Source organism: Salvia hispanica, chromosome 3, assembly GCF_029641045.1.
Source record: "Salvia hispanica isolate PSC_SH4W2 chromosome 3, Shi_PSC_v1, whole genome shotgun sequence".
Taxonomy (NCBI): Eukaryota; Viridiplantae; Streptophyta; class Magnoliopsida; order Lamiales; family Lamiaceae; genus Salvia; species Salvia hispanica.
The window spans coordinates 29,835,742-29,861,878 of NC_142694.1; the positions used below are offsets into that span (position 1 = coordinate 29,835,742).

Genomic DNA, 26,137 nt, shown 5'->3' on the forward strand with positions numbered 1-26,137 from the left:
ACTGAGGCAGAGTATAGAAGCCTTGGCTCTAGCTGCTTCTGAAGTTACTTGGTTGAACTCAATACTTGATGAACCCAAGATTCAAAAAAAGGGAAATACAGTCATTTGGGTGGATAACTTGAGTGCAATCTCTAGCTTCAAATCATGTTTTGCATGCTCGAACTAAACACATTGAGTTGGATATCCATTTTGTTCATGACAAGGTTTTAGCAAAGGAAATTGAGCTAAGGCATGTTCCTTCTATGGATCAGATTGCAGACATTTTCACAAAGCCTCTTGGAAGAAAATCCTTCGAAAAGCTAAGGTCAAAACTCGGGATAACATCCTTAGCTTCCCTTGGATTGAGGGGGCGTGTTGAAGATCAACCCCAAGATGATCAAGTGGATACCAAGGTTGCAAGTGTTGCTGCATTGCATGAAGTTGATGCAAAGTGTGGTCACGTGAAAGCTAGTGGAGCACGAGACATTGCAAGGACTCATCCTAAGGTTGTTGGCAAATCTCCAACTATGAATGTGGACCACAAAAGGACATGGCTTGATGTGGCAATCCAAGGAGCAATGAAGAAGTAGCCGTTGATGATTCTGTTTAGATTACTTTAGTTAAGCAAGAATTAAGTGATTATACATGGTTTAAGAACTTGTTCTAGATCCTTCTTTCTCATGCTATATAAGCATGTAATGTAGTTCGATGCAATCAATGAATGAAATAGTTCAATTCTGGAGTTAAGTCAAATATGGAATTCTTTGTCTTTGCTTTCTCTTTCATCAAACACGGGAATTTAATAATGGGAAATCATATTACTTTTCATATTTTTACCAAACACAAGAATTTAATAAATGGAAATCAGATTACTTTCTTAGTCCATAATCCATGTCAAATAATCACGGCCTATGAATTTTAATATAAAATTTGTATGGCATGAATGAAAAAAAAAATTATTACAATATCAATTATTAAAATTAAACAAATAAGACAAAGATATAAAAAAGTAGAGAAAGAGAGAGAGGAAAGCATTGAGTTAGGTTATCAAATGAGCCTAATATTTGGAAATAAACCAAAATCAAAATCAAAATCAAACAACTCATTATTTAGAGATTTTGACATGAAATTGTATAACGATGAAATGGAAATAAATAATTTAAGTAATTATTTTAGATATTGAGACTTTTAGATATAATATATGCAAAAATTCATAAAAATAGAACCAGACTAGTTTATGGAAGTATTATTATTTAAAATTAAATTAAAACTAAAACAAATAGTAATAGTAAAAAAAATAAACCTAGCTGCACTTTCTCACTCTCACCTCCGTCCTCTCATCTCGACGCCGCTTCTCCGCCTTCTCCGTTCTCCCAGCTCGCCGCTCGCACATCTCAGGATTGAAAGGTAATCTGTCTTGTCTTCTTCGTGTTCAGCCCGTACAATACTTAATCAGTTCAGATTATTACTTTTGCAGCTTTCATTTTTGAAATCCGTCCAATTCTTCTGGATATTTTGTCACAATGCCGTCGGTCATCAAAACCGAACGAAACCTATTGATTTTTCTGTCCAATTTTAGATCGTGTTGGTTGTTTGGGTTCAGTTTAGGGTTACACTAATATTTTGGTCGAAATCCCCAAATTAATCTAGTAATTTAATAGTCAAATAGTTGAAACACCTAATCGACAGCAACTTAAATCCCTCATTGCCTCGATAGTCCCAGATTCCCAGCCACACTGGTTAGATGTTTCTTCAAAATGTATGCAATCTGGTGTACGACTGAATACTCGATTGGTGGTATGCTTTCAGTTCATTTTCACATTGATAGTCGGCTCTGATCCTAAACTGAAACCGTGAATAAGGGAATCTGGTTTAGAAACTAACTAGTAACAGGATTTCACTTCCTAAAACCCCTAGTAGCGTAAGGATCGAATTCGAGAATATGTGTACAAGACACGTCTGTTTTTTTGTGTGTTTCGGTACATTCTATTGCATTTGATTTCGGCCTTTTGATATTCGTCATAGAGGGGACTCAGTTTATTTTACAAATTGGTAATACCCTGTACATGTTTGATGATAACTTTCGAAGGACTTAGCATTTCCATTCATCATCAATCGGTTGTATTTATGGTGTTATCGATTGTGCCTATCTACAGGGAGAGATGAAGAAAGGGATTCACCCTCAAATGCAATGGATATCCTATGTGACCCAAAGCGGCCGGCTTATGCCCGTGATGATGACCAAGATTCACGAGGCTGGTAAAGTATATCATTTGCGAGCAAAGCGGCAGATGGCTCAGAACTTAGGGCAGATAGCCAAGTTCAAGCGTAGATATGGAGAAAAGGAAGGGGAAGGGGAACCTGTAAAGGAAAGCGAAACTGGAAAGAAATGAATCCACTGAGGTACTAAATGTATGGTAGACAGCCTTGTTTTCTGTTTTGGGACTTAGTTATGATGGTTACTACTCCGCCCCATTAAGATTCGTACAGTTCTGTACTGATGCATGCACGTCATTATCGATTTCTAATCATAATAAAATGTGCTTGTTATCTGTTTGTTCTTCATCAATCTAGAGGAATATAATGCCTGATTATGTTTTATTATGATCTCATTTTTTAATCTGGTTGTGTTGTTTCTGTCCTCTGGTATCATTTATGTTGCATCTTGAATTTTATTGTGCTATATTTTAGTTGTTGACATGTTTCATTGCTTAGTAAAACTATGTAATTAATATATCCGACTAGTGATGTTAATTGTCCTGGGATACTTCTACTTTTCTACTTAGATAGGAATAATAGGATATGACCTCAAATCCTCTTGCTATTTGGTGCTCAAAATGAAGAATTTGTTCCGAGAAGCTGAGGGTTACTCTCTTTGATTCTTGTAAATGCTTGAATGCAGACGACAAACTTGTGAATTCTGGATTTTGTCCTTGGGTTTATTATCATCATTATTATTTGAGGGATTATAGCCTCAAAATACACAAACCTTGCAATGTTTTTGGTTTTGCACACGAAGACATGAACTTCAATCTATTTTGGATTTTAAAATTGACATTGGCAGCCACCTGAAAATCAAGATTGTTCTTTTGATTTTGGTGTTAGTTTCAAGTAAAGTTCATGTGTTTGGTAAAAATATTAATTTTTCATGTGTAAAACCAGGGAAAAAAAATTAAACTGTGTATCATGAGTAAAATTTTGAAGCTCGTGTGCAATATAAAAAATGACCCAAGGTTCATCGTGCCTTTTGATGCAATTAAGTGATTATTAAACCATTATGAAGAGGAATAATAAAAAGAGAAGGTTCTTAAATTAGCTCATTTTTCCTCCATACTTGGTTTATTGGTGTGGAAAATAGAATACATGGTTGAGGTTAAGATTTGTAGGTATTGTTTTCAAAACAATTGACATCTATTGTATTGTCTTTATTGCTGCAACTGTACTTTCCCTATCGAGAATCAATTTTCTGCTTGGAATATCCTAACGAGTGGGTGTGGAAAATGCTGCATTTGGAGAATTTTCTAATTCTTTGCTTCATATTTTGACAAAATGTGACCTTTGTTTCAATGGGAAGGCAACTATTTTTGGTAGCAACCAGTTTTTGTATGGAACTCCGTCCACTAGATTGAGGTTGAACCAAAGTAATACTTGGGGTTGCATTTGAACCATATTTTGTCACTATGACCATGAAAGAGACATCACTTTCTTTAAATTCTTAACTATTAAGGGCATGCTTGATACGATGGAATGGAATGAGGATGAAATGGAATGAAGATAGGAATGGAATGTCAATTTCCTTGGATTTCCTTTGCATTTTCATCCATTCACTCATTCATTCCATCACACCAAGCAAATGAATAGAATGAAAGTAGGAATCACATTCCATTCCATCATACCAAGAAGCCCCTAAGATTTACTCCCTCCGTCTCCAACAAAATTATTTCATTTTGCCATTTTAGTCTATCCCATAAAATTAGTTCAATTTCTATTTTGAAAAGGCTTTCAGCACATATTCACTATTAATAATGTGAGTCCCAATATGTACTTATACTATATCAATTATTTTTCTCTTCTCTTTCATATTTTATGAATTTTGCATTAAGACTCGTGTAGTTTCAAAAGTTTCTATTTTTAACGGATGGAGAAGGATGATGAAATTGTTATTCCTCGAGTTTAATAATATGTTAAAATATAGAAATGCATTGTTGAATAATTGAACTAACGATAAAAAATTATGCTTTGAAGAATTTGAAATATCAACGTTGGATTAAAAAATCATTGACTTTCCGAATCAACTGAACTAAGGGTCAGAAATTGAAATATCACATTTCTAGTTCACAATTTTGTGCCTCAACATTCTTAGTTGAATTATTCAATATTGCTTACAGATTACAAAATCATTGACTTGCGAATCCATCTATCTTCTAAATCAACGCATGGTTCTAGATATGCAAAAATGGAACAAAAGAAAAAATAAAAACTTCGATAATTGAACATTTCGATTCAATTTAACATGCTAATTTGAGGGAAACAAATATTTCGAAATCCAAGTAAAATACTGGTGTAAGCCAATAATCCATAAATGACAATAAGAACTTGCAAGTAATTACCATAACAAGTATAAAATACATCAACATTTTAATACAGCAAAACAGAGTTTGCCATGATTTAATGTCAAATACAGTACAATGGAAAAACAGTGTGCTGCATACTGCCACAGATATCCAGTTCGCATAAACATAAGCAATTTTTCTACACAGGCTGCACCATAGCAGGCTGCAAGGCCTTAAGGGCATCGACGTCTTCACGAGACTTGGGGCCAGAACCCGACTCATCAGGCGTGATGGGGGCGACAACTTCGTCCTTCACTTCTAGGCAGATGGCTTCAAATATAAGCTCCTTCACCTCTTCCAGCCTCTCTTCCGAGAGGGAAACCTCTGCCAGCAACCGCCAGGCATTCTCCTCCGACGCCTCCTCATAGTCCAGCTTTCGTTTCAATACCATGTGCCCGCTTATCTCCCAAACGGCCGGATTAACTTGAGTGTCGAGAAGCTCAGAGCTCACTTCCCCTAGAGCTTGTTTCTCTGCATAACACTGTTTGTTTCACCCAAATATTAGTATAGGCCAACAATATTTAAATGAGAGTTCAATGAAGACAAATTCTTCACCTGTGGGAACAGAAAGATTCGTTTCCCGCAATCAGCAATGAGCACGTTGTGGGGAATGTTGTTCTCTTGCAGGCAGATGCACGCGTCCGAGACAACATTGGATAACTCTTCCATAGTTTTGCCACCCTCGAAAACAAACCCTCTGACCGGATAGTTGAGGATATTGGAGATTTCTACGCCACCATTTGTCGTGGTTATCTTCTTAGAAGACGCCTTTTCGATTGGGAAAGGCATCTCCAAGTAATAGGCCTGAAAGTGGAGGTGGTTAATGGTTGCAAATGCACCCAAGCTATTGTAACCCAAGCGGAAGAAGGGGTTTCCGACTTCAACAGCCATGTAGAGCGCAAGCATGAAGCTCTGGCGGTCAATCCTCTGAGGCAAACATTCGAGAATCCGAGGGATGAGCAGCACGTGCCCATATTCAATTGGACTCACCTGTTGAAACATTCACAACATCCATCACGAAACTACACCAAGCAAGCACAACAAATGTAATCCTAACACGGGACATGAAACAAACATACGTTGATGGCAACCACGCTGGGGGAGTTATCAGCATCAATGGGTGCGTTTGGAGAGAAGTGAACTTCGTTGTCCTCACTGGCCTCAAACTGAAACAGCACCTCCTCTTGCCCAACTTTGGTAAAGTTGAACTTGCTCTCGTCGAAGGGCTGGAGGACCTTGTCCACACGAAACTCAGTCGGCCTTTTCTTGAGATGCCGGCCCTCATTCAGCTGGGCTACAAATCCATACTTCCCCGGAATCACCTATATATCAAATCATCATCATCAATTAATCATCATCATCAACAACAACAACACCAAACAAACAATTACTCAGTTCCTGATTTAAAACGATATCTGTTTTCAGATAAAAGAACACACCTTTGTTTCACAGGCAGTGACATCATAGCGGAAGAGGCCTCTCTGCATCCGATCCTCCCACTGCCACCAACAAAATCATGAATTCCTCTTCTAGTAAAGTGAAAAAAAACAATTAGAAGGAGTATGAATTATACCTCTCCAATAAGAAGAGAATCCAGGAAATCTGGTTGAAGCTCTTTCTTCTCATCAATGGCAACAGAATTCTTTTCCACAACATTGCTACTCTCCTTCTTAAAAGCATAGAGAGGTAATTTTGCCCCTAATTCCACAAACCAAATCAGTAAATTCCACAAAATTAAAATCAAAATTGAATTGAGCAAAAGATCAAACACCTGGTAGGCAACAGCTTCTGAGGCAATTGCGGCCGCAGCCCTCATCAGAATCCTCCTTCTGGTAGTTAGAGACGACAGTAGGAACCCTCTTGATTCTCAGCATCATCTTGAAAGATTACGTTTTTTTTTCTTTGAAAATAGAATTTACAGAAAGAAAAAGAGGGAGGAAAGCTAGCAACCGCCGCCGGCGAGAAAGAGGAGGTCGGAGGGATTGCCGCCTTCGGCGGGGGAAGCGCCTCGTCCGCCGTTCGGCGAAGGGTTAGTCTCGGTCAAACAACCCTTGCGGCGAAGTGCACGGACATGTATGAGAGGCGGGTTTGCTTGTGATATAGCCGTGATTGGAGAGAATGTGATTTCTAGGGTTTAAAACCCTCTCAACATAGCAAGCCAAGTGAGAGAAGGAGAGAATTGGTTTGGGAATTGAATGGTGAATGGAGAAGAAGGAAGGGTGTTTGAGTTTAAGTAGCGAATAAAATCGGTGAGAGTGTGGCTGTGGTTTGGTGTTTCAATTTTGTGGTCTCTTATTTTTCCGCCAATATCGACATCATATTTATATATTTACTGAAAAAGGACGGATACATTGATTTATTACCTTACAAACCCGGTTGTATTAAATATACTTGTATATTTGTAAATTAATTATGGATAAATTAGTTTATGAAGGATTGACTTAACATAAATAACGTGGTGATCTTCATTACAAAAAGTTTTATAAAGGATTAAATTATCAATAAATATGCTGCATAGTTTTAATTTTTTTATTTTAAAATCAAATTAAAAGATATAAATAATAAAATTGCAGTGGTAAACTAAAGATAGTATAAACTTACATCAGATAAAACACCTAGAAACAACAAAAATCAACATAGGGAAAAGAAAGTCATAAATTGTATTCTAATTTCTAGATTTCACAAATTACATTTTAAAATATTATTGTATTGATTCAGATTATTTATCGGAACTCTCTGGACAACAATTTACGTAGAAATTGAATAAATTTAAAATTCTATAAAAGTTTTAACCACTAACGCAAGTGACAATGAAGAGATTTGTGTTTCGCTGAAACTTTCCATTAACGACTGAAGACGAAGTTTTATTACTAGTATTAAGTGATTATCTTCCATTGTTCTTTGATAGTGCAAACATTTAATTTTAACTACAAATATTAAAAAAATATAATTAGAATTTGGTCGTTAGCAATTTTTCCATTTAATTTACCATTATTTTATTGTTTGTATACGGCATGTATAAATTTAGGGTTAAAAAGAAAAAAGAAAATAAAATAAAATTAGAAATATCCATAGGAATGAATGAAGAACCACGTCTTCCATTTAGAAATCACTAAATAAAGAAACTTCATAGCCATGGAGTTTGATCGACAATGCGTGATGGGGACCAAGCATTTGGATGCGATGCAATCTCCACTGGATTGCATCACAAGTTCTATTTGTTTTTTCTTAACCATAAAATATGCAAATAAATTTAGAAAAAGTTGATCGATTTGGACATGGCACGTGATGGTATGTTCAATGCAACGAAATTATTATTGGCATCACGTGTGGAATCATATAACTAAATTGGGTATGATATTCATGGTTACAAAAAATACTTTTTTTTATTCATTTTAGAGGAAAATTATCTAAGGTGTTCTTCAAGTTTTTAATAAAATTAAACAAAATATTTTATTCATATTTTCTTTGCGACAGACATATAGTTTAAAGATTTTTTTCCTTCAGTGATATGTTTCTTCTCTATTTAAAATATATTTTTTCAAATGTCATGCACAACTATGAACATTAGAATCTCAATTCTCAACCATAACCAACATGAGCATATATTTAACTCTCACATCTAAACCATTATTGAATATAATTAATAGAGAGTTAACATGGTAAAACATCAAACAAACCATATAAAATTACTTCGCACAATAAAGAAAAATGACTTCGAAATTATGCCTTGAGGTATAATTTATAAATATTACAATATTCGAATTTTAAAAAAATTAGTACATGTTCTTAGGACACGGTTGGAGATACTTTATATTCTTGACGACACAATTTCGTTTTTTTAATTCAAGCATATTATAGTTGTGATTTGTAATTTGTGAAATATTATATTTACGTTCATAACGGTTAAAGTGTTTAAGGCTGCTGGTTAACATGATGCCACGACTAATTTTAGGATTTACGGATACATGGTTTCTGAAGCACATGATCGTGTCCAACCATTGACGGACCTAGGTGGGGTCGCACGGGGTCGGCCGACCCCACCGCAGGTCCGTGAGTGTTGCCGTGAAGCTCCGTAATCGACAGCCAACTGAGGGAAACTCCGCCCTCCGACCCCAGAAAAGGGATACCTTCATCTCTATTGAAGAGAAATGAGGAAGAGAGCAACTGGAAAATTATAGAAAAATAGAAAGGAGAGGAGAGAAATACAGAGAAAGAAAGTGTTGTTGTAGAAGTAAAGAAAAAGAATGAACTTGAGGAGAAAGTTGAATTGAAGGAGCTTGAAGAGAAAAAGTTGCACAATCAAGGAAAGAGAATTGTGGAAGAAGCTGAGAGGCACAGTTGTATTATTACTATTCATTTTTTTTTAATTTAATTTGTGGTATAACTAATTAATAGACTCCATTTAAGTTATACTTATATGCTAGTTTAATCTATGTGTAATTCATTTAGCTATAGTAGTTTATGAGTAAATTGTAGTTGTATACTTGTATTATGATGTATTCCTCGCATTTTAAAATTAACTACCGTGCATAACAAAATAAAAATAAATTTTAATTTTTAAAAAATTCATTAATTATTTTTTTAAAAAATAATATATATATATATATATATATATATATTAAATAATAATAATTAAAATAGTAAGTTTATATTACTATTAAATAATAATAATTAAATTAGTAAGTATATATTACTAATTCTTTTATCCGACCCCACGATTTCTATTTCCTGGGTCCGTCATTGTGTCCAACTATGTCTTGTCATTTCCATCATGTTTCCCTTTTAAATTTCGTCTTTTTTTAACCCTCTCCGTCTCAAATTAGTTGAGTCGTATTTCTTTTTGGATTGTTCTAAGTTAGTTGAGTCATTTCTCTTTTAGCTAAAACTTTTCTCTCTCATACTTTACTCTCTCTTCATTTCTCTTACTTTATTCCCTCTTTTACTTTACTCTCTCTACTTTAACCTGAACACTTCAAATTCTTAAATCTCGTACCTAAAAGTAATTCCCCCACTACCTTGGGACGGAAGAATACTATTTAAATTTTTTTTTTATTTGAAGATGGATTGAAAACGTATTGTTGTACGATCATATCATAACGGTAACTAGCAGAAAACTGAGTATGTAGACAATGATGAGGAGTCGTTTGGATATTTAGTTTCGGCCAATTTATAATATTTATCTGCACGAAACCTAGTGTTTGGTTACTTATGTATTTTATCTACTGGCCCGTTTTTAGAAGCAAGGGCCGCACTGTTCACGTTATTTTCAGCAGAAAAATGTCTGCATTTTTTGGTCTATTTATTATCTCGCATAGAACTGATAAACTCATTTTTTGTCCCAATTACCCTCATCTCATCATTTTGAATTTGAAAGCTCAAAGTCAAACCATCGACTCACAACGCAATCATTGTAGAAGAAATATCTACCTAGTATTGGGCGACCAAATTTTCAACAAAGAGAACTGATTCGTGTATAGCAAGGTAATTGTGATTTTGACCTATATTGTGCAAATATGTAGAGTATTTGATGGATTTGGTGGAGTCATCTTTTGGATCCAGTTGCGAAAATTGATGTTATGTGGGTGTTTTATTACAATTCGATGAATATATATGATTTGTGTATAGGCGACCTGATTTCATCAGTTTTTTGGACAAATGCCAATTTTTTCAAAGAATACAAGAGATTATTTGTAATTTTGATTTCAGTGGGTAATTTTGGGTATTGAATTAGTAAATCTCATTTTTTGTGTGTGTGGGATACATCCTTCAGTTTGTGTGCTACTGTTCAGTCAAGCTGCTCGCTTTATTTCAGACGGATGGTGTATGATATACAAATTTCTTTTCTTTCGGCACTTGAAACATTTGTTTAAATTTTGTTTGTATAGTCAATTGATCCTTCTGTCTGTATTCCCCTTTGCGGTGATGGCCCGTCCAATTCGTTTATCCTTAGCCGTTTTTCTCGTGAAAGAAGATATACACTTAAAAAAAGAACGTTGGACTTCCTATAATTACAATATAATTTGCATCCATATATGCATATATCTATATATATATAAAAGGCGAGTTTTGGGTCGTTTTTAAAAATTTATGAATTCTGAGTATAGATTTGAATATTTATAAATATAGGGTGTAAAATGCAAATATTGATGTGAATTTAGTTTCTAATAATGATGACAATTTATTTATTGTTTAAGCATAATTTAAACATAATGAGTCAATACCGTCACGACTCTATTTAAAAAAAGGAGTTACTACCGTTACAAACTTAGATTGATATGTTATTATTATAGTAGTACTTATAATTATCAAATTTGGTAGATACTAACATTTTATGTTATAATAATAATAATTCCAAAAGGCATCACATTTTGAATTTTAAATTTAAAGCTTTTATGATTGTGTCAATAGCCGGTTCTCAACTAAAAAATACTACTACATGATTTTCACTACAGTTACAAACTTAAATTGATACATGAATATTTATATTTATTATAATACATTTCACATGTAATGTGCAACATAATTCTTTGTTGTTTGTAACATCCATAATTCTTTATTATTTAGGGTGGAAAATCCTTCCGATTTTGACCAAATAATATACCATTACCACTACTAAAATGAATTTAGACATTAATTACAACTAAATCACAAATTAATGAGCCAATTCATTAGTATGAGCCCTTATGTCCATTTGTATTCACTAAAAAATTAAATTTCTAATCATAAATGGAGGAAATTGAAAGGTTTTAGGATAGCCTCCCAATTCATTTGTTTGGACAATAAATATATGATTTGATAGTTTATAATTCACCCACTCGATGCTTTATTTTCTGCAAAAGTTTTGCTTGGTTTTAGGTATTCTTCTAAATTTTCAACGATATTATTTTTGCTTTTAATATATATTTATACATTGCTATTGTGGCAAAAGTTCATGTTCCTATCAAACAATTTTCTAATTTAGCATCAAATTTAAATATATGTATTTATACTATTGTTATTTTTTGTCTAAAGTTCTTATATAGATGGAGGCAATCTGACTGGAGAAGATGACATTGGCAAGCGACGATGAAGTGTTGGAGATTATGACTGGAAAAGGTGAGGCTATTGGAGATAGAGACAAGCAGATAAAAAATGTTGGGATGAATACTGGAATTCCAGAAGAGAAGATGGAGACAGATTTATTCTTAATTAGTAATAATTTTTTATTAATTCTATTAGTTGGTCATATTATTTACAAAGAATTTTTACTGAATTTACTAAGCAATATATATTTTTATTTGGTTTCATATATATTTATATAATGAATTTTTATTACATATTTTTATGCTTTTAGATTTCGTATGATGATATTGTTTATAATTTCATAAAATTATTTCGCTCTGTAAAATAAGTTAAGGAAAATAGAATGAATCGTGCAACGCACGTAGGTGATACTAGTTCATATAACGTGTAGGATCTAACAATAAAGAGATGACTAAAAATAATTTTATTATATTTAATTTCTGCTTATATAAAGAGAAATTTTTATTATATTAATGGAGTTTTTGGCTCGCGCAAACTGTGCTGCTTCACATAGTGATCCATGCTTAACAAACCCAACGAATTTCTCAGAATTTAAAAGAAAATTCATTATTGGGTTTTCCTGCACAAAATAATTTATGAATAGGAGTATTAACTACCAAACTAAAGCAGCATATCAGAACCATTCATTCCTTGACTATAATCTTAGGACATGACTGGCCAAGTATACGCAACACATTTTCAATAACGCCATGTACTAAGATTTTTAAACGCAGAGATGAAGCATGAAATTACAGGTTAAGTACTTAAACAAGAATCATACCTCATGGAGTTCACTGCTATCCAAACCATAAAAATGTTGGCCTCCACTACAATGGGAGGCTGAGAACCTTACCCAACAATAGCAATTTCTAACTCCTTCATCGTCTCAATGCAGTTATGATGATTCAAGTATGAACGAATAATCCTAAAATAGAAGGATTTCCAAATCAGTCAAGAGGACTATTAAACCTGATATAGTATATATCAGTAATATTGAAAACTTACTCATAAGACTCATTTGGTGGTATTGAGATATGAGCACTATTTTTCCCTTATCTTGGCTTTTGTGAGAGCTATGTGTCCCTGATCACAAAAATACACGAGTGTGAAAGCTCCCACTATTAAGCATTTGACTATACGATTGAAAAACAACAATACTCCAATTACTTAACTAACAAAATATTCTAATTAACAAGTATCACAAATCACATAATTATTAACCATTCTAAAATGTCGATTCAGATACACATCAAGGCCTAAACTTATAAGAAAAGCTCCACAAAAGAAGTAGATGACGCCAACATTTGTGAAGATGTGACATTCTTCATCACCTTGTTTCTTATTTAAGCAGTGGAATAGTGCATTAAACTAAAAAAAATACATTACACCGAGAGAAAAGAAAGCAACATAAACTCATAGAGTTTACTAAACACTTCAAAAACAGTCTAGAAAGTACTAGCTACTCACCTTAATATCGAAGACAAATTTACTAATAGGTTCTAAGAAGTTCAAAGATCCTACATTATAAAACAACACAATTAGAATCAAAACTCCATTAATTAATTAGAAACAGGAGACTTAGTTGATAGAAATTTACCATTCACCATGACTGTGTACAGACCCAGTTAGATACATTGGACCAGTGAATTTTTTTGGAAAACTCCCAATCAAAACTCTATTAGTTGAAGACTACAAAATAAAACAAAATTACAAATCAATGAAGACAAATATGGAATATCCACTACAATTAAACTCAAACAATTACAATAACACACCCTGGTTGGAAGATTCTTTGAAAACCAGAGGTAGTAAAGTCAGATTGTGATGTTGCATTTTTCCCCACAACATAAGACTCAAAATATTGTAGCCATAACAGACTTTAAAATCGCCTCATTCTTATTTTTTTTCAAATTCAAAATTACGTATATACAATTATACTTCATATTAATTTTATCAACAATCTCTCCATAAAATCATCTCAAAAAAATTCGATATGATGTCGTACAAGAATGCCCCATCGATTATGCATTCGAGATCACCATAGAGTTCATGCCTACAATCCAAGCGGAGATTGAAAATGAGGTTACTAGTTAAAATGTGTGGCTTGTTGCTGCTCGTATACCACGACCGCGTCGGTATATTCACAAACACCTGAGAAATAAACACATACAATCATAAATATAAAAGCGTTAAACATACGGAACTGTTTGTCCAGTTCGATACAATGTGTATCTACGTTGCGTTTGAGGCAATGTCAATCCAGAGATTCACTATAAAATTTTCATGATAATTTAATTTAACAATTGTTGGAATTGTGTGTTAGGTCAAAGGTTTTTGACCAAGTAAAAAAGTGATGAAATATTTAAATTTGCAAAATTAGATGATATAGCATCAATCTATGTTTGGAGTAGATTACCGTGGTATATTCATTTTCCTTAAATTGATTCTCGGTGAGTTAGTAATAATAAATTAAAGTTAATCACACTGATACGCTCAGATTTTACACTGTTTTAAGACCATTATTTGGTCCGTTTTGAGTGTTAAAGTTACATAACATGTTTGTTATTTATATATTTTATCTATTTTAATATTTTGACATGTTTTATGAGAAATGTGCAAAATAAAGCCTAAAAAGATAGCAAAAAAGTTGAAGATGGAATTCTAGAGCTTTTGAGCTAGCCAGCGGTCCACTGCACTTTTGTCAGCGACTGCTGCTCCTGCAGCGGCCCGCTTTGAAAAATAGAGTTGAAAAGATGAACACGCCCATCGATCGCTGGAGTGTGCATAGCGATTGCTGATTGAGAGACAAAAGCTACAGAGTGATCGCCAGTGACCGCTGAACAAAGTGCAGCGGCCCACTGGGAAAACGCGGCTCACAGAAATTGCCCTATTTTCTCTCCTAGACTTACCATACTAGAAGAAGGGTTGCCATATCAAGGCACACGAATTAGAGGCTATAAATATCCCCTCAAGCTTCATCAAAGGAACCTTTTGCTGCATAATTTCCACAGAATAATATTTTAGAGTTCCTTCCACTGTTCATAAAGATCCAAGGCATTTGAAGTGTGGATTTCAAGAGAAGATCAAGACTACAAGATTTAACATTTGGATTTTATTGCTTTAGTTTTATTGTTTTCTATGTTTTCCCTACAAACTGTGATTTTAGATTATTCAATCATGTGTAACTAAACTCATAGAATACTAGGTATATGTTCGTAACAATTTTGGTTTATACAGTTATGATGCACTTTTTATTAGCACTAAAAATAATTGCAAGTATACAGGGTATAAATAGTATAGGTAAAGATCAGTATCGGATATCGAACACAGGGAAAACATTCACAAATTGTCTACATTCTACTAAGATTCATCTACTGTTGGGAAAAATTGAAAGTTTTTTTGAATTTTTGAAAATAAAAGCTTAAAGAATGAAATAAACAACTTTTGCAGATAAAACACAGAGATAAATATATGAGATAAGTGAATTCCAGGGATGTGTTTCCACAGTTATTGTTATACAAATTCCCACTACAACACCCTAGCACAGTTCTTACTTGAGAAGGACGAGTCGCCTAAGTTTTGCCAATGCGGTACAAACATGGATTACTAACACTAGGGGAGTCAATCATAGATCCGTAACTCCCTAAAGCTCCTAAGACCCTTGAAAAGTCATCACTCTCGATTAACAGTGCCGTTTTAAGATAAGCTAATTATAAAGCCGATCTAACTCACCAACCTCCTCTCACGATTATGTAGCAAGTCTATTAAATTAACACAGAATGTGTCACTCAAACGTGAAGCAATTATCCAGCACTTAGAAAAGAAACGAAATAAGAACAAAACATATATTAAATAGAAAAACGAAATTGGATAACTAAAGTCGTTACTAACACATCCCTACAATCCTATGGATTTAGTTACATATGATAGAATAATCTAAAGACAGTTTTTAGGGAAAACATTGAAAACATGAAGACTAAAGCAAATAAAACCAAAAGGTAGAATCCTTGTAGGCTAGATCTTCTCTTGATTTCTTCTTCAAACCCTTGCACCTTGATGAACAAGTAAGAACTCTCAAATAATATGTTCGGGAATTATGCAGCAAAAATAAGATCCAAGTTGAAGAGGTTTGAGGGGGTATATATAGCCATATTTTTATCCATCCTTAATTAAGGCAAAAAGTAGCCAAGTATGATAAATCTTGGGGAGAAAGTCTGTGCGCCGCATTTTCTCAGCGGGCCGCTGCACCTTGGCCAGCGGTCTCTGTGGGTGCCTCTACCTCTTGAACAGCGGTCGCTGCACTTATTTCAGCGGTCGCTGGCAATAATCTCGTAGCTTCTGGATCTCTTGGAGCGGTCGCTGCGCAGACCCCCGCGGTCGCTGGGCGTATTCCTCTTTTCACCATAACTTTCCTGGAGCTGACCGCTGCTGGCTCAGCGGTCGCTGGTTGTGTTGCAGCGGACCGCTGGACGTCTCGAAAGCTCCAGATTTCCAACTTCGACTTTTAGCTATCTTTTTAGGCTTAAATATGCACACTTCTCACAAAATACGTCAAAATACCAAAATAGATCAAATATGCAATTAAGGGACGTGTAGTGCAACTTTGACACTCAAAATGGACCAAATAAAATAGTGCAAAATCCGATCGTATCAAGTTCCTATTTAAGCAAATTGCCTGAAAGGTCATAAACTTTCAAAATAGTTTGATTTTTCCCGTGAACTTTAAATGTTGCATAAAGAGTCATGAACTTTACCGGACTGGATAAATTTCCCATCTGACCCGGCCTGATAGATTTTCGCCACAATTACTTATCCTACGTGGTGCACCGGAGGCATGACTTGGCAAAACTCTACTAATTCTGATTGTTTCTTTCTATCTTTGCAACATCTAACCCTGGACTTACCACAAATTGATACGCTCGGATTTTCCACTGTTTTAAGACCATTATTTGGTTCATTTTGAGTGTCAAAGTTGCATTATAGGTCCATTAAATACATGTTTTATCTATTTTGGTATTTTGATATGTTTTGTGAGAAATGTGTAAAATAGAGCCTGAAAAGATAGTAAAAAGTCGAAGATGGAAATCTGGAGTATTCGAGCCGTCCAGCGGTCTGTTGTAACTCAGCCAGCGACTGTTGGCCGCCAACGACCGTTGAACCAGTAGCGGTGCGTTTCGGAAAAGTTGAGCTGAAAAGAAGAACATGCCCAACGACCGATGGGTTGTACGCAGCGACCGCTCCGAAAGATCTAGTAGCTACGGGATGATTGCCAGCGACCGCTGAAACAAAGTGCAACAACAGCTGTTTAAAAGGCACAAGCTACGGAACACATTGCAGCGACCTCTGAACAAAGTGCAGCGGCCCGCTGGGAAAGCGTTGAGCACAGATTTGACTTACTTTCTCTCCAAGATTTATCATACTGTGCTAAATATTTGTCATAATTATGGAGCACGAAAATAAGGCTATAAATACCCCCTCAAGCTTCATCAACAAGGATCTTTTGTTGCATATTTTCCAGAGTTGAATATTTTGAGAGTTCTTCCATTGTTCATCAAGTTCAAGGTGCTTGAAGAAGGATTCAAGAGAAGATCAAGGCTACAAAGATTCAACATTTGGGTTTTATCGTTTTTAGTTCTTATGCTTTCTATGTTTTCCCTACAAACTATGTTTTTAGATTATTCTTTCATGTGTAACTAAATTCATAGAATTCTAGGGATGTGTTAGTAGCGACTTTGATTATACAATTCCTATTTATTTATTCGTTTTGTTCTTTACTTCGCTATATTCTAAGTATTGGATAATTGCTTTATGTTTGAGTGACACATTATGTGATGATCTATTGGCTTGCAACATAATCGTGAGAGGAGGTTTGCGAGCTTGAAGAGCTTAGTTGACGTTATAATTAGATTCCCTTAAAACGGCACTGTTAATTGAGAGCGAGAACATTAGGAGTCTTAGGAGATTTTAGGAGTTACAAGTCTAGTATTGATGCCCCTAGTGTCTGTGATCTACTTTGTTCCGCATGGGCAATATTTATGTGACTCGTTCTAGTGAAATATGAATTGTGCTAGGGTATTGTAGTTGGAATTTGTATAACCAAAACTGTGAAAGCACATCCCTGGAATTCTCTTATCTCATTTGATTTCTCTCTGTGTTTTATCTGCAATCGCACTTTCTTTTGTTTTTACAAGTTTATTTTCAAAAAAATTCAAAACCTTTTGTTTCTCCAAATAGTAGAAGAAGCCTAGTAGAAGATAGACAATTTGTGTTCGTTTTCCCTGCGTTCGATATCTGGTACTAACCTTTAACTATATTATATATACCTTGTATACTTGCAAGATTATTTAGTGTTAATAAAAAGTGCATCATATACATACAAGTAGAACAAATGAAAATGTACAAATTGAATTGATCATACAAATCGACATAAACATACAAATCGAATTATGCATTAAAGTAGCATTAATTCCACAATTCGAATTGAACCCTAAATTTGTCATTTGCCAAGTCAGCCGCCGACACGCCACGTAGGATAAGTTTGTGTCGGAAATCTATCGTGTCGGATCGGATAATAAATTTACATAGTCCGGTAAAGTTCATGACTTTTCATGCAACATTTAAAGTTCAGGGGAAAAACCAAACTATTTTGAAAGTTCATTACTTTACAGGCAATTTTTCAATAATTTATATCCGTTTTGTTCATTACTTTGCTTTTATTCTAAGTGTTGGATAATGTTTCATGTTTGAGCACATTATATGATGATTTATAGACGTGCAGCATAATCGTGAGAGGTTTGCACGTTAGAAGAGCTTAGTTGACGTTACAATTAATTCCCCTTAAAACGGTACTGTTAATTGAGAGCGAGAACATTAGGAGTTTTAGGAGCTTTTGGAAGTTACAAATCTAGGATTGACGCCCCTAGTGTGTGTAATCTACTTTGTACCGCATGGACAATATTTGTGACTCGTTCTAGTAAAGTATGAACTGTGCTAGAGTGTTGTAGTTGGAATACGTATAAACTATAACTGTGAAAACACATCCCTGAAATTCTCTTATCCCATCTATTAACTTATGTGTTTTATCTGCAATTATTTACTGTTTTCATTATTTACTTTCAAAAATTCAAAAACATTTTGTTTCTCCAAATAGTAGAATAAACTTAGTAGAGGATAGTAAACCTGTGATCGTTTTCCCCATGATCGATATCAGGTACTGACCTTTAACTATACTATTTACATTATGTATACTTGCAGGTTTATTTAGTGCTAATAAAAAGTGCAACAATCACATTGGTTGAGAAAACCTTAGCAAGTGGACCAAGATGGGCGGTAGAGCCCACACATGCGTGCCGTCGCCGCCTTGCTGACGCTGAGACCGGATGCTCCGTGCCCGTGCCCTGTGTTGGGCTTTGGATTTGGATCTTGACAATTGGTATTTGGGTGGTCTTTAGGTTGTTCTTTGGGCCTGATAGATGGACTTTATCCGAGCCCAATCTAATCTTTTAGACCAATGTGTAATTTAAATAATATTTAGGTAAGATTGAAAAAGTAAAAAAAAATATACTCCTTTCGTCCCACTTAAGATGATACGTTTTCCTTTTCAGTTTGTCCCAACTAAAATGACACATTTCCTTTTTTAGTAACTTTCTCTCTCCAATTAATACACCCAACCACTTTCCTATTTAAATATCCATCTTTCTTTTTCTCTCTATTTTAATACTTACACCTATTTTTTTTCTCTCCAATTAAATACATTAACCAATAATTTCTAAAATATCGTGCCAGCTAAGAAATGTGTCATCTTAGCTGGGACGGAGGGAGTAGGTGTTTATGGAATATTCTTTAAGGTTTGTGTTTGCTGTAAATGATTGGAGTAGAATTACTGTTTGATGTTGAAATTACTTATAGATATATATTTATATTCAGGATAATTACTAAAAGTAGTATGCATAGTTACTCCTATAATAGAGTTGATTTTAATTTTTTTTACGAGAGTTTTATCTTTTTTGCGCTTCTCAAAATATTATGTTTATGAATATTATCATGTAATTGAATTTAATTTTGGTAAAGGCGAATTTATTAATTGTGAAAAAATTTTATATTTGTTTTCGTTTGCTCATGTATGCTTAATTTTAAAAACATGTTTTTAGTCAAGAACAATTGTGTTGCACGAGTTCATGAAGGATTAAAATTTCTAGTTTGTAATGATGTTTGATGGTACTAATGATATGGAAAAGAAAATATTTAAAAAGTTTGATAAAGAACGTATCTTAAACCTTTCATAGTTGGTCACGGCTCTCATTGTACAATATTGGTGTTTAAAAAGATTGACAAATTATCTTAATCTTATAATAATTTTTTTATTAACTGTGATATCAACAAAATCATTTAGTATTTTCTATCTAAATTATAAAATAACTGCTACTTAGCTAGTACTATATACATTTAGTCAATTTAATTACTCTAATAATACGATTCAATCATGACAAATATTCCCTCTGTCGCATTAGAAATGAAACAGTTTTCCTTTTTTGGTTATCCCATTAAAAATGAACGTTTCCTAAAATAGAAAAAAATTATCTCTACTTTTTCCTCTCTCTTACTTAACAACACTGCATAAAATATTGTGTCGGAAACCAAATATTTCATATTTATTGGGACGGAGGGAGTACTTTACGTCCACTACTATTAGTGTAATCTACATGCTAAGGGTGTGTTTGTTTGCCTTGTAACTCCTAATTCCATTCGTAGGGTTGTAATTCAAACTAGATGTTTGTGTTAGTGTTTGAGTTTTGTTTGATTTGTTGAGTAGAGTTAGGACCAATTGAGTACAATGTGTTTGGTAATTTTGTTTGCAAACATGTATTGTGTGTGGGAATGACACAATTGCCCTCAATTTATTAGAAACATTTTATATAAACATAATTTTAATAAATTTATAAGAAATTAATACACATATTATTACATACTACTACCAAATAAAATTTTAATAGTAATTGATTAATTCTTCAAATCTTCTTAAACAACTACTAATAAAATATAAAACTTTTCTTCTATACTATAGATAAAATCTTTTTTTCTATTATCTTCACAGCCTCCACAGTTGCCTGAGCCCATATCCGAACCGCCGCTAGCTTCACTCACACTAGACCTTCAGCAAGAACTCCTTCCACCCCCTACCGCCGCCATTAAAGAATCCCCACTAATCACAGTAAAAAAAGACACCCCTCTCCCGAAGCCAAAGCCGGAATCCCCTCCTTCCACCACCACCTCCACCGCCTCCCACCCCTTTCTGTCGCGCTCTCAGTTTCCAAGACAACGAAGAGTTAACAGAAACAGAGAAGAACGAAACCGCAACTTGGTCGATCAAATTGAGGGTCAATGGAAAGAAATGTTGCAGACAAAAACAATCTACCGACGACGAAGAGCGTGGAGCTCGAAAGTGTAATGTGCAACCACAAAATGGTTAGATTTACCGTCCTTTATGGAGTTTTTCTCTTCGACGATAGCAGATTTGCTGTGAGCGGGCGGTGGGCTTCGAGCAGCTGAGGGGATGGAGAGAGGGTAAAAGGGGAAGAAGATTTGATTTTCTGCTGGAACCAATGTTTTAAAAATCGGATCGACCGGCGAACCGGACTCATTACTGGTTCAACCGGTTCACTGGTCGAATCATTAGTTGAACCGGAATATATAATAAACACTTATATTATATGTTATTAAATACATATAAAACATATGTGAATAAAAATAAAAATAGCCTTATAAAAATATCAAAAATGAAATATTTGAGGACGCAATCAAGATTTTTCCACGCACTGTCGTGTCATGCTTGTCACTTTGTCAGCTTGCACTAATACTTGATAGTTCAAAAACCAAAATACATGAGACCAATAGCTACACAAGTCTTGCAAAGTACACAAGTATTTAACAAAATACATGAGTTTATCAAAATACCAAACTACTGACTCAAAACAAAATACTTATCATCTCAATCACTTTCATTTCCAGCATTAAGATTAAGGCAACTAATGTCACAAAAACCATTGTTGAGGCTACTAGTATTTCCATTATCAAAAGTTTAATGATTTAGTATAAGAATATTTAGTGTTTATATTTTCCCAAGATGGTCTTGTGTTGGAGTGGTTTAACTTCTACTAATTATAGTGGAGGTCATGAGTTCAACCCCTTTCAACAACAATTTTAAAAATTTTGGAAAAAAAAGCAAAAAACCGATTTCCGATTTGCGGTCGGTCCGGTCCGACCAGCCGGTTCAGGCGGATCTTAATGGTTCAACAGCACACTGGATTAAATAGATGAACCAGACCGGCCTATCTACCAGTTTGCGGTCGGACTGATCGAACCGGCCGATCCGGTCCGGTCCGATTTTTAAAACATGGGCTGGAACGATGTATTTCACTCTCACTAAACCACCTCTTGCATTGGTTAGAGTTACACATTGAATTGTGTCAGGTAACATTTATCTCATGCGGGCCGACTTTTTACAAACAGACCTACTAAAATACAACTAATGCAAACAAACAAGGTTTAAGTTGGTCCACGTAAGTATTTTTAATCCTTTTCCTACTCATCTCGTCTAATCAAACACACCCTAATAATGTTTTGAAAATATAAGATTTGGTGATCAAAACGTGTGAACTATTTATTTTGTTTTGACTAACATTTAATTTTATTTGTATTTTACTAGGAGTATATACTTTGCCCTCATAACTCAATGCATCGCTCAGTTTGTTTGTTTGTTTATTTTTTTTTATCTTATTCTAATTGACAAATATTTATTTCTAATAAATATATTTTCTCTATTCTTTTCACAAATTAAAAATGTACTATTAAATTTAGAAAGATTACCTAATATATATATATATATATATATATATTATTTTAATATGTATATAATGATTTTATTGTATATTTTTTTCCAATTATATACAATTTTGTTTTCATTATTTTAAAAATTATAGAGCCCGTGCGTGGCACGGATATTATTACCGGTAGTTGTGAAGAAAAAGCCACACCAATATTCACAGTTTATAAGCCTCCATTTAATAACATTAATTCATTAATTTTAAATACGCAAACATGAATTAATTCCTGGAGTCCACGTCAAAAAGTTTTTCCATCCAATTGGGTTGCGCGTGACGCTCCCTCCTCTCATCACATCTTCCCCAATCCCAATTCCAAATCCCTCCGCCGCCGCCGGTTCCGAATCGCCCAGCTAAAATCACTCTCATTTTCTTCATTCCTTCGAATACTGATGGCCAGCGCCGATGCTGATGCCGTCGCGACTCTCCTTTCCGCGGCTGCACCTACGAATCTGTCGCTCATTTCCGCCCTGCTCGCCTGTGCAATTGCTCAGTTCCTTAAACCTTTCACCATTTGGTACTTTTTTTCTTGTCTCTATTAACACTGTTGCGATTTGTCTCTTGTGTTGATACTGTGTGATTGTGAATCTAATTTTCCTTATGATTCTTCAAAATACCCACCGAAGAAGGGATTGCCCGTGCTATACGTTCTTTTGTTTTCTATTGGAAGCATTGCATCATAAATTTGCAGCTATATTAGGTTTTAGGAGATGCAATTTTGAGAAATTACTTAATTATGTGTATATTGGTTTGTATATTACCATGAGAGCTTAACAATACCTAAAGAAGGCTTTTCTACTGCATAAAAGTATTTAATCTGAATGCTGTTGATTCTGTAGATGCTAAATTTGATATCTGAAATGTAATACTCCGTCTGTACCATAATAATGGATACATTTCTATCTGGCACCGAGATTAAGAAAAAGGTGTGTAATGTATATTAAATAAAAAGATACTCCAATAAAGTAGGAAAGAGGAAAAAGTAGAGAGAATAAAGTACGAGAGAGAAAATTAAGTGAGAATAGTACTTTTTACTAAAAAATGAAATGACTCTACTATCCATAGAAGGAGTACTATGTAAAGTTTTGTATAGATGGGTGAACATGAGTGGATATAGATTGCATTAGCTGAAAACAAACTTGTGAGTCTTCACCTTTCGCTTAGACTTTGCAGTTGCTAAAAATGCTATTATTAAGGTATTCAATTATTAGAGTCAGTTGCGATTTGCGAACAAAGTTAGCTATCTGAAGAACGATTCAATTTTCTAACTTGCGAACTCGTATTAGATGGAAACTTATAGTCCTTATCATCATGCTAGTTCTTGTTTGATTTTTCAATATGGCCCCTTTAGATATGCAGGTTGAAGGATAAAAAATGGGATTCCAGAAAGATGGTTAGCTCAGGTGGAATGCCATCATCACATTCAGCGACTGTCACAGCTCTTGCAACTGCAATTGGCTTGGAAGAAGGAGTAGGAGCGGCATCATTTGCCATTGCAGTTGTCTTAGCATGTGTTGTATGTACTTTCTAAACCAGGTTTTCTCCATCCTTTTAGCATTGCATGCTTGTTTATCGAGTTCTAAACTATGTTTGATCCCATGACCTCATCAGATAAGGTATTTTTTCTTGTATATACTATTTGATAGTCTTATCTTCTTCTTTCACAAAGTGGAATACGTTATTAAGTTAAGTTTCGCAATAGAAACCATTGTAATTTAGTTAAGCAGAGGATCTCATATTAATAGGCATCTTAAACTTTATCCTAATTGTTTTCCTTGCTAACCATACTGATATACCACAGGTGATGTATGATGCTACTGGTATCAGACTTCACGCTGGTCGGCAAGCTGAGGTGAGAGTCAGTTTCACGATGACACGATGATCTTTCATTTGTCATTTCACATAAGATTGCCGTAAATTAGATCATTTATATGGTTACAGTATTTTCTGTCATATCTGATACCATTTATTCCTACTGATGTTGAAGCTATTGAATCAAATTGTGTGTGAATTGCCTCCTGAGCATCCTGTTGCTAATGTCAGACCTCTTCGAGATTCACTTGGCCACACTCCACTGCAGGTACAGTTTGCTAAATTACATCCTAGTATGGATGGCTGAATTGTCCTCTACCATTTTATTGTCATCTGATGAAGGAGTATTTGGCGCCCTCTATACATTAAAAAACAAAAGAAACTTTTATTCAACTGGTTTGGTTATGATAAGAACAAGACATGGCTTTGTATCCTAGACCTAACCAAACTAATGGTTTTTTCCTCTCCAAGTCCAGGTTGTTGCTGGTGCATTGTTGGGATGTATGGTGGCATTCCTCTTGAAAAGTTCGACATAACAGTGTTTAACTTTCCCAAAATATATCAAAATTGTTTATAATCTTCTGAAGAAATGGAAAAGAAATTACAAGAGAATGAAGAAGCTGCGGGGAAGATTTTATTTTAAGCAAAGCTGGTTTGATTTAGATTTGATCCTGTTACTAGTCGGATATTCATTGTGAAACTGTGTATAGTATATAAGGTTGGTTAAAGTTTTGTCTTGATAAAGTTAGTGGATTCGTCTAGCCTTTTGTCGTATGGGTTTGTTTCAACCTTCACCCGACTCGAATTCATGTGCAATATGGTTGGCTACTTGGTACTGGTTAGTGTGTTTTACTTGTCATACGCCAAAAAAGGTGTACGATGTTATGAATCGTGCACACACCACACATAGGGGTGGGTCGATACGATATATTGTATCGAAAATGTTGTATCGTGTTTCGTATCGAAAATATCGATATGAGAGAATTTCATATCGTTATTGTATCGAAATTTTCGATATATCGAACTTTCGATATGGATAATATCAATATCGTTATTGTATTGATATTTCGATATATCGTAAGATCGATAGGATATATCGAAATATCGTTATTGTATCGAATAAATGTATATCGAAAAATATAATATCAAACTGAAAAATAACACAAAAATTAATAAAACTTCAGCACAATAAAATAAATAGTGTTCTTATTAGGCTTTCATGTATATATTTTCTAAATATATGAATGAATTAAATGGATTTGAATATATTTATAATTTTAAACTTCAATATGTATTGAATTTCAATATGTTTCAATATATATGATATATATCGTATATTCGATATAAAACGATATATCGAAAATATCGATATATATCATATATTCGATATAAAACGATATATCGCGATATAAGGAAATGCATATCGTTATCGTATCGAAAACTTACGATACGATACCGTATCGTATCGAAAATTACGATATACCGAAAATTCGATAAATTTTTCGATATTTTTCAATACGATACGAGCGATATATCATTTTTTCGGTATTTTTCCCAGCCCTAACCACACACACTGACACTCCTAAGAGCATCCATAATGGGCGGACATAGCTCGCCCTATACTAATTTATAGTCCTCACGTCAACATTTTATAGTCTTACTTGTTCACAAAATTCAGAATAAGAAAATCTCACATCCTTATCTTGGCTTTCAATGCATTAAGTGCAATCAATTTCATTCATCATACTCGAATTACCAAACTTTTAGTCAATATAGAGTATCAATAAT

The 26,137-nt window shown here is 34.4% G+C and overlaps 3 protein-coding genes and 1 long non-coding RNA gene across 4 annotated transcripts; 3 read left to right on the forward strand and 1 right to left on the reverse strand.

The window, feature by feature from the left end:
- Nucleotides 1–1,242: 1,242 nt before the first annotated feature.
- LOC125215268 (Ribosomal protein L31) lies at nucleotides 1,243–2,544 on the forward strand. The gene is made up of 2 exons (XM_048116639.2): nucleotides 1,243–1,386; nucleotides 2,136–2,544. Exon 2 carries the CDS (start codon nucleotides 2,142–2,144, stop codon nucleotides 2,370–2,372), a length of 231 nt encoding a protein of 76 aa, XP_047972596.1. The 5' UTR covers nucleotides 1,243–1,386; nucleotides 2,136–2,141; the 3' UTR covers nucleotides 2,373–2,544.
- A 2,018-nt stretch (nucleotides 2,545–4,562) lies between these two features.
- On the reverse strand, nucleotides 4,563–6,794 carry LOC125214021 (GDP-L-galactose phosphorylase 1-like). Its single transcript, XM_048114856.2, has 6 exons — nucleotides 6,364–6,794; nucleotides 6,166–6,290; nucleotides 6,032–6,091; nucleotides 5,672–5,914; nucleotides 5,148–5,582; nucleotides 4,563–5,073 (listed from the first exon to the last, which is right to left on the reverse strand). The coding sequence occupies exons 1-6, from the start codon at nucleotides 6,467–6,469 to the stop codon at nucleotides 4,732–4,734; spliced, it is 1,311 nt and encodes a 436-aa protein (XP_047970813.1). The 5' UTR covers nucleotides 6,470–6,794; the 3' UTR covers nucleotides 4,563–4,731.
- Nucleotides 6,795–9,796: 3,002 nt separating this feature from the next.
- LOC125209113 (uncharacterized) lies at nucleotides 9,797–11,883 on the forward strand. Its single transcript, XR_007174308.2, has 2 exons — nucleotides 9,797–10,076; nucleotides 11,607–11,883. It is a non-coding gene; the product is annotated as an uncharacterized LOC125209113 (long non-coding RNA).
- A 10,867-nt stretch (nucleotides 11,884–22,750) lies between these two features.
- LOC125210654 (uncharacterized) lies at nucleotides 22,751–25,191 on the forward strand. The gene is made up of 5 exons (XM_048110206.2): nucleotides 22,751–23,054; nucleotides 23,897–24,053; nucleotides 24,339–24,389; nucleotides 24,525–24,617; nucleotides 24,826–25,191. Exons 1-5 carry the CDS (start codon nucleotides 22,930–22,932, stop codon nucleotides 24,883–24,885), a joined length of 486 nt encoding a protein of 161 aa, XP_047966163.1. The 5' UTR covers nucleotides 22,751–22,929; the 3' UTR covers nucleotides 24,886–25,191.
- Nucleotides 25,192–26,137: the final 946 nt, after the last annotated feature.

Excerpts from the sequence above, each read along its gene's own strand:
- LOC125215268 (XM_048116639.2), top strand. The coding sequence starts at position 2,142 with ATGAAGAAAGGGATTCACCCTCAAATGCAATGGATATCCTATGTGACC.
- LOC125214021 (XM_048114856.2), bottom strand. The coding sequence starts at position 6,469 with ATGATGCTGAGAATCAAGAGGGTTCCTACTGTCGTCTCTAACTACCAG. Across the intron at positions 5,915-6,031 it reads TCACTGCCTGTGAAACAAAG|GTGATTCCGGGGAAGTATGG; the intron begins GTGTGTTCTTTT and ends TTTGATATATAG. Across the intron at positions 5,583-5,671 it reads CCAGCGTGGTTGCCATCAAC|GTGAGTCCAATTGAATATGG; the intron begins GTATGTTTGTTT and ends ATGTTTCAACAG.
- LOC125210654 (XM_048110206.2), top strand. The coding sequence starts at position 22,930 with ATGGCCAGCGCCGATGCTGATGCCGTCGCGACTCTCCTTTCCGCGGCT. Across the intron at positions 24,054-24,338 it reads CAGTTGTCTTAGCATGTGTT|GTGATGTATGATGCTACTGG; the intron begins GTATGTACTTTC and ends GATATACCACAG. Across the intron at positions 24,618-24,825 it reads TTGGCCACACTCCACTGCAG|GTTGTTGCTGGTGCATTGTT; the intron begins GTACAGTTTGCT and ends CTCCAAGTCCAG.